Below are 8,021 nucleotides of genomic sequence, written 5' to 3' on the forward strand. Positions count from 1 at the left end.
TCCTGCTGGGGCTGCAGAGTTCAGCCCTGCTTCTCTCTCGTCCTGAGGAGAGCAGGGATTGATCTCCTCGTTTCCCCTTTACATTGCCATCTGCCATCCCCCCCAGCATGCTCTGACGCAAACCTTTTGCCTGCACGGTACTTGGGCACTTGGTAACAGCTGGCTTTGTTGCACGCCTGAGCTTGGCCCTGGTGCCACGACTGAGGTCCAGCACATCTCTGCTCTGACACAAAGAACCTATAATGAAGGAGAGGAAGGGGACCAACCCTTATTTAACCAACCTGAGGAAGTCTTGGGCTCACCAAGGACTTAACGTCTTACCGGGGACATCAATGACCCTGTGTATTGCGTTGACATGGCTAGGTTTTGGTAGGGGTGAGGGGCTGCAGAGGTGGCTTAGGAGAAAAGGGATCAAGAGGTGACTCCATGTGAGAGAGAGCCACTTTCAGCTGGCTCCAAAAGGGGACATGCCACTGCCCAAAGCTGAGCCAGTAAGCAATTCTCGTGGCACCTCTGTGATAGCATATTGAAGCAAGGCTAAACAGCAGCGTGCAGTCACTGTAAGAGAGAGGAGTGAGACACATGGAGAGAAACAGCCCTGCAGACAGCAAGGCGAGTGGAGAAGGAGGGGGAGCGGGAGTGAAGCTGGGTGGGCACCTGGCAGCCAAAAGTCAGCCCAGCACCCCCTGACATTCCCAGGAGAGCATGGTGCAAATGCTCCTTTAGGCGTCTGGAGGCTCTTTGCCTCAGCTTTTTAGCACAGCTGCCAGATGGGCCAAGCAAGGCGATGCTCACCTGGGTCAGAAAACCTGTGTCATCCTTGTCAGCCTTGGCTCTAGCAGCAAAGAAAGAGTGGAGTCTCAGCTCCCGAGGGAGTGAGGACGAAGAGCAGAGTGCAGATTCCAGGTCTCAGGGTGGCAGACATTGGCCTGTTCTGGGAACTTTCCATTCAGGCTGGAAGTGACCTTGCAAGATTTCTATAGACCAACATTCTACGCAAAGCAGGGTCACAGCAGAAAGTGCCTGCAGCATTTGGGTGCTGCCAGTTGTTAGGGAGTTCCCGCAAACTCCAGATGCTTTCAATGATGATGGAGAGTGGCTTTACTGTGGCATCGTCCTGCCCTCTCAGCTCCCTCGGATGCCACCCCTCCAGTCCCATAGACTGCTAAGGATTGTGTTTGCTCAAGTAACTCCTGACTCTATCCAAATTCACCACGGTTTTTTCTCCCTCCAGAGTCCTGCCTCAAGGCACAAAGGCCTGGGAGAGCTTGCTGGAGGAGACCAAGGCAAGAAGGACACAGGGAATCTCAGATTCATGTACACCTGCTGTTACTAAATTCCAGCAGTGGCCACTCATTCTCTTTGTTTCTTCTTCAACTGTTCCTGAAGCAGCAGCCTCTCCTCTTGGTGCCCTCGAACCCTTGCCTTGCAAGGCTCTACACTTGGGAAGCTCTAGCTTACCTAAAGCCATCCCCATTTCTCCTCTAGAGACCCAGCATCTGTAGTCTGGCTTCCGTCTTTTCTCACTCCCCTTGGGAGCTGAGACCCCACTATTTCATGGTCGCTACAGCCCAGGCTGACATTTTCACACCCCTGATCAGAATTCCCTCTGAATTGACTGGACTCAGCAACACCTTTGTTGGCCTACCTTGCGCCTATGCAAAGATGTTGTCCCAAGAGACCCAGAAACCTGCTGGACAGTATGCATGCTGCTGTGTTCCCCTTCCAGTGGTGTCAGGGTCATTAATGTCTCCAATAAGACCTGGGGTCATTATTCTGGAGACTTCCTTGTGTTGCTTAAATAGGCAAATGAGTGGAGATCCCAGTGTGATGTGCTTCCTGTTCCTGAACTGCTCTGCATCGACTGGATGGAGGTGGGTCAGACCCTGCCTCATTGCCCTCGTGGGATTCAGTTGCCGGCCAACAGAAACTGAATCTATGAGACATGGCATCTGGAGTGTGTGTCTCGCACCCACTCTGAAGGCGATGCCTTTCCCGTAGGTCCTGTGCAGTCCCTGCCGGCCACCTGCAGTTGTGCTGGAGAGCCCTGGCACCTCCTGTAGCACAACAGGCCTGTCCATGGCCATTGAGTAGCTGCCCTGAATTAGGTTAGGGGATGTGGGGATGTCCATGAGACATCTGCCGTTACAGTCATTGGGGATCTAGTATACACGGCCGATGGAGAAGATGGATGAGGTCAATGGCAATGAGTACATCTGGTCCCCTGACTACCTCAGAAGGCTGCCCTGGGTTGAAAGAGTAGGGAAAAGTTCAGTTGTCCGAAATGTGGGCACGTGCTGGTGGCCAAAGGAATTCCTCGTGAATCTCAAAGATGACGGCACCAGATGCTGCCCTGTCTCTATGAACTGCTCCGTTAGATCTTGCAGTTACCGGCACGTATCTTGGACCACGTCTGAGACCTGAAATGTCAGTAGGTGTTTGAGTCTGAAGAGCTCACTGCTGGCCTCCATCTCCAGGAATGACGCTGGGAGCTGAGACCAGCAGCTCCCATGCAGCAGGTGCCTATTTTGTGCCCACCTGAAGAGAGGCAAGAGGAATCCCCCCTCCTGTGGGATTGTGGCAGCCCTAAGTGAGAGCTGAGTCCACTTCACACCCAGGACTACAAACCAAGGAGAAGATGCCTCAGTTGACGAAGCCGACTGCCTTCGCTCAGCGGGGGCAAAGGAGATCTGGCACTGTCCAGGTTTCCTGTCTCATACCAGAAGGAACAAGACCTTTCTCGTGCGCAGCTCTCTCTGATAGCAGAAATTACCCGGCTGGAAAGAAGCGTCTCTCCAGAGGTGCAAGAGAGACCACGCAGTATTACTTCAGTCTCTTTCCCAGCAGGTTCCCCTGGAGGCACAGGGACACGTCCAGGGAGCCCCGAGGAGGCAGAGAAAGTGACGTCTCGGGCTGGTCCTCTGCGTCTGAGCTGGGCTGGGCTCCTGGCATGGAGGGAGCTCGTGGCAAGCGGGCAGCGCTGCAGAGAGACGGCTCTGCCCAGGAGCAGCTCCTCTGCAAAGGGCAGCAGGGCTGAGGGCACTGCCTGCAGGTAACGAGGGGAGACGTGTGAGGCCAGCGGATCTTAAAGGCAGCCTGGGGTGGGAGGATGCTGAGAGCTCACTGGGAGAAATCCTCACAGCCTTTGCACAGTCTCTGGCCGCAGGGCATTGAATCTGCAGCTGCTGGAGGGATCTCCAGAAGCTGGAACAACCCCCAGCCTACGGGATCTGCAAGTACCACTCTCACAGTTTCTCTAGTTTCGAGGAGAAGGACAACGTGTGGAGCAGGGCTTCCCTGCTGCACCGTCAGAGGGACAGGGCATGATGTGTCTCTGCTGCAGTATAATGCAGAGAGGCTCCCTGGAGCAGTCTCCTAAAGCTGGCATAGCCCATGGCTAATGTGATCTGTCAGGAAGGCTCTCAAGGCTCTGTCGGTGTTGAGAAGGATGTGCTCGAGAGCAGGGCACCCCTACCACATCACCAAAGGCACAGGGCATGTCGGCTGCCTTCTCCCAGGGACGGCTGCCGGGCTGTGAAGGTGGGTGTGCGTGCAGGGGTGCTCAGGGCTGTCCTTCAGAGCAGGGTCCCCGTGTCCCAGGGAACTGTGTGCTGGGCCAGGGACTCTGCTGCCTGCCAGGGTCAGCTCTCAGCCTGCCCGGGGAGCTCCCCATGGCGCTGCGGGGAGAAGCTGTGGGTGGAAGGAGTGACCCCAGTCGTGTCACGGCAGGGTCCTTCTGCAGTCGTGAGGGTGCTGCGTGGGTCGTGTTTCCTCCCAGCTCCAGATCACCCCCAGGACATTTGCAGAGGGTCCTTTTGGAGAAGGACTTCAAGGCAGCATTTACCTGAAAGAAAGAGGGTCCCTGCTTGGAGTTTTCCACTCCTTCTTTGCTGGATGGGTTGTGAGAGAGAGGATTTTACTTCTCCGTTCTGGAGAAGGCAATGATACCCTGGTTCTAGCAGGAACTTTTCTAAGCTGCTTGTTAGCGCTTGCAGGCACTTGCCCTGAGGGCAGAGCTGAGCACACAGCAGGTGTGGTGGGTTCTCTGAGCACTGAAAGGGAGGAGACCTGGGGACAATGACACAGCCCCAGGCAGAGACAGCTCCGGGTGGCAGAGACATGGGCAGAGAGTGAAAGGGAGCTACTACAGGAAAGGTCATGGGAGAGGGGATTCCAGGCCCTCCCTGCCATCCCCTGCAGCGCAGGTGCCTTCCCTGGAGACATTCCGTGGTCTCCTCTCCCCACACAGTAGAGTCCTCCACCCCTGACTATCCCGGGTATGAAGTCCTGAGTGTCCTTCCCAGCAGCCCAACCACCAAAGAGGAGAAATCCTTGAGTGTCTGACTGTGTCTCCCTGTCCTGACTCTCTTGGCAGGAGAACTTTGGCATGTTCCCCTTTTGCCCCTTCTGCCCTTTTTCTTTCCCTTCTTTTCACTGTGGTGGGGCGTGAGGTTTCGGGTGCAGCTCAGACACTGATGCTGCACGTCCGGTCATGCCGGTGTATCCAGGGAGGAAAAGCATCCAAATCCACTTATGTTTTGGGCTCTGGGGACTGCAGTGTGTGGGGCTGAGAGCAAGCCGGCCCTGTGGGCAGGATACTCCATCTTTAGGCAAGTTGGCTCTTTCCCAGGAGTGTCCTGCTTGGCTGCACGCTGCCCTCCAGAAGGGCTCAGCTCTCCCGTGGCATCCCTGTGTCGTCTAGCAGCCCCACGGAGTAGACATGTCAGTGCCAAGGCCGTGTAAATCCAGCTGGAGGGCTGAATGTAGGCAGCTGCAGTGAGCCCCCTGTGTCCCTGGCTGGGAGGGGAGAGCTGAGATCCTCCTGGGGTCCAATGAGCTCAGGTGAGGGGCTGGGAGAACTGCGCTTGTAAATGGGACTCCTCTGCTCTCAGCAGTGTCCAGGTTCTTCTCAGGGGAATGTCTGCTTGGGATCATCCTCCAGCTCAAAGAGGCAGCAGCACAGGGCAGCTGAGAGCAATTCCGATGGACAAACTCGTTCTCCTCGCTCTGCACTGAGGGACAGTCCCCTTGGCTCGTAGGACCCACAAGGTTTCACTTGCAGCACAGCAGAAATGCCAGGGATTTCTGCCTTAAAAACACTCCTCAGGTGTGGTGGGGAAACTACAACAGAACAACACCAAGAACAAGGTGACCTGAGCTCTGCCCTGCAGTCGGGTGACAATGCTGAAAAGCCCTTTGATGCCAGGAGTGGATTTAATCTGAGATCACCCCGTGTTCCTTTTTACCCATGGCTGTAGGGCAGGACTGAATCCTGCAGAGATCTCAGCTCTCTGGTGGACTATCAGCCAGCACCAACCAGAGTGTACAAAAAGGACCTGCAAAAGGTCTTCCTGAAAGGAGAGAGCCAGTTTGGTGGGTTTCTAAGACCAATTGAATACTTTAGTTTGAGAGAAATCTTCCCCAACTTCTCACTGCTTTTCTTTCCATTAACAGGTCTCCAAGCCCAGGGGAAGAAAATGTCGAATGGCAGCTCCATCACCCAGTTCCTCCTCCTGGCATTCGCAGACACGCGGGAGCTGCAGCTCTTGCACTTCTGGACCTTCCTGGGCATCTACCTGGCTGCCCTCCTGGCCAGTGGCCTCATCATCACCACCATCGCCTGTGACCACCGCCTCCACACCCCCATGTACTTCTTCCTCCTCAACCTCTCCCTCCTTGACCTGGGCTCCATCTCCACCACTGTCCCCAAAGCCATGGCCAATTCCCTCTGGGACACCACGGCCATCTCCTATGCAGGATGTGCTGCACAGCTCTTGTTCTTCATCTTCTTTCTTGCAGCAGAGTATTGTCTTCTCACCATTATGGCCTATGACCGCTACGTTGCCATCTGCAAACCCCTGCACTACGGGACCCTCCTGGGCAGCAGAGCTTGTGTCCACATGGCAGCAGCTGCCTGGGGCAGTGGGTTTCTCTATGCTCTCCTGCACACGGCCAATACATTTTCCCTGCCCCTCTGCCAGGGCAATGCCCTGGACCAGTTCTTCTGTGAAATCCCCCAGATCCTCAAGCTCTCCTGCTCACACTCCTACCTCAGGGAAGTTGGGCTTCTTGTGGTCAGTGCCTGTTTAACCTTCGGGTGCTTTGTTTTCATCGTGCTGTCCTACGTGCAGATCTTCAGGGCCGTGCTGAGGATCCCCTCTGAGCAGGGACGGCACAAAGCCTTCTCCACGTGCCTCCCTCACCTGGCCGTGGTCTCCCTGTTTGTCAGCACTGCCGTGTTTGCCTACCTGAAGCCCCCCTCCATCTCCTCCCCAGTTCTCGACCTGGTGGTGGCTGTGCTGTACTCAGTGGTGCCTCCAGCACTGAACCCCCTCATCTACAGCATGAGGAACCAGGAGCTCAAGGAGGCCATTAGGTATCTGATTTCATGGATTTTTTTCAAGAGGGAGAAATGTTCCACCTCTCTCCACAAATGACTCCCGCACTATTTGATTCCATCTGCTTTTTTGTGTGTTTTGTTATTGGCTTTGTGTTTTTAATGATTATATTTCTCATCATTGCTGTTGATATTGTCATTTATGGTTTTTATGCTCCTACACAAAGGTTTCACTTGTGTCACTACACCTGAGACATTTACGTCTTAGTTTCACCTGGTTCCCTTCTAAAAATGTATTTAACAGTGGCTCAGAGCTGGCCTCTTTCACAGAGTCTCTGTTAACAAAGCAAGATCTCCCTGGTGCAGTGCTTTAATGCTGGGGTCTTTCTCCAAACATGCCTGAGGAAATTCACCCCTGAAGGTCTTCTTCCTCCTCCATGTGTCCAGGAATAAAAAGCTGACTGTCCGTTTGTAACATTTTAGAGATATTGGACTGGATTTAGGAGTCACCAGTCGGTGTCTGGTGAGAGGTAAGATCGTGGGTTTAACTGAGGGACGTACCCCAGCCCTTCACACAGATGACATAAAGGCCACCCATCCTGTGGGAGGGGAATCTGGAGCTGTCTGGAGAGGCTGGTGTTTCTCCAGGGACAGCATGTTCCTGGGGTTGTGCTGGGATGGCAGAGGTCAGAAGGATGGGGTGTGGGGCCTCAAGCAGAGGCCATGTGCAGACCTCCTCTGGGCACTCTCCCGTTCCTCCCCACCTGTCTACAGCAGGAATTCCCACAGAGGGACAGACACGTCCAGGTGTGGCCACACCACGGCTCACTGAAAGGGCATGAAAAGTCAAGCTGTCTGGGTAGCCCTCTCCTCCTAATCCATCCCTGTGTGCAGCTGGCCTTGTTCATGGTCAGCCTGCGCCACTGGCTCATGTGGTGTCCCTCATAATGCGTGGGCCCTTCTCCTCAGGGTCACTGCTCATCCTGTCACGTCCCACCTGGCACTGTAATACGGTGTTTTTCTTCCCCCTGATGCAGGACTGGCCACTTCTCTTTGTAAAACTTAAGCAGTTTCTTCTGGCTGACTCCCAGAATTTCCCAAGGTCCCCCTGGACTGAAGATCCATTTTGTTCGTTCTTCATGTTTGCGTGCAGGCAGCTCACCATGGTTGTGGTGATGCATCAGCACAAGATAACAGCACGAGGAGTTGCAGGGCACTACAGGGAATTAAAGACATTCCTAATTTTGTACTGTCCAACAGAGGAATTGTCACAACAGCTATGTTAGAAACATCTTTGTGCCCCGTAGAGAGGGCACAAAGCAAGCAAATGTAGGGCCTGTGGGGAAAGAGAAGCTGGGATGCTTGTAGAGGAGTCTACGGCAATGGTTAAAGAAAAGAACTTGGGAAGGGGAAAGAGGAAAAAGGAAAACCGAAAGTACAACTCAGGATATGATGAAAGCGGTTTGGAGATACCCGATGAGCAGCATTGAGTCAATGCCTTGAGTGGGACAAAAAACCCACAGCGGAGTGGACCAAAGTTATGTCTGCTTACTTCTGTGGTCATGGGCAACGTGAGCGCTCTCCCCCTCATCATGAAGGGAAGACCCATGGTGGAAAGAAATGCACAATCTCTCATTCTGGAAGGGACCTTGGGAAGACTCCAGACCAAGACAATCCACAGTCT

The 8,021-nt window shown here is 54.2% G+C and overlaps 1 protein-coding gene across 1 annotated transcript; it reads left to right on the forward strand.

The window, feature by feature from the left end:
* Positions 1 to 5,822: 5,822 nt before the first annotated feature.
* On the forward strand, positions 5,823 to 6,341 carry LOC134507652 (olfactory receptor 14J1-like; the record flags this gene model as incomplete). The annotated part of the gene is made up of 1 exon (XM_063318444.1): positions 5,823 to 6,341. A coding segment is annotated over exon 1 (519 nt), but the record flags the coding sequence as incomplete, so codon positions are not given.
* Positions 6,342 to 8,021: the final 1,680 nt, after the last annotated feature.

This window comes from Chroicocephalus ridibundus, chromosome 25, assembly GCF_963924245.1.
Source record: "Chroicocephalus ridibundus chromosome 25, bChrRid1.1, whole genome shotgun sequence".
NCBI lineage: Eukaryota > Metazoa > Chordata > Aves > Charadriiformes > Laridae > Chroicocephalus > Chroicocephalus ridibundus.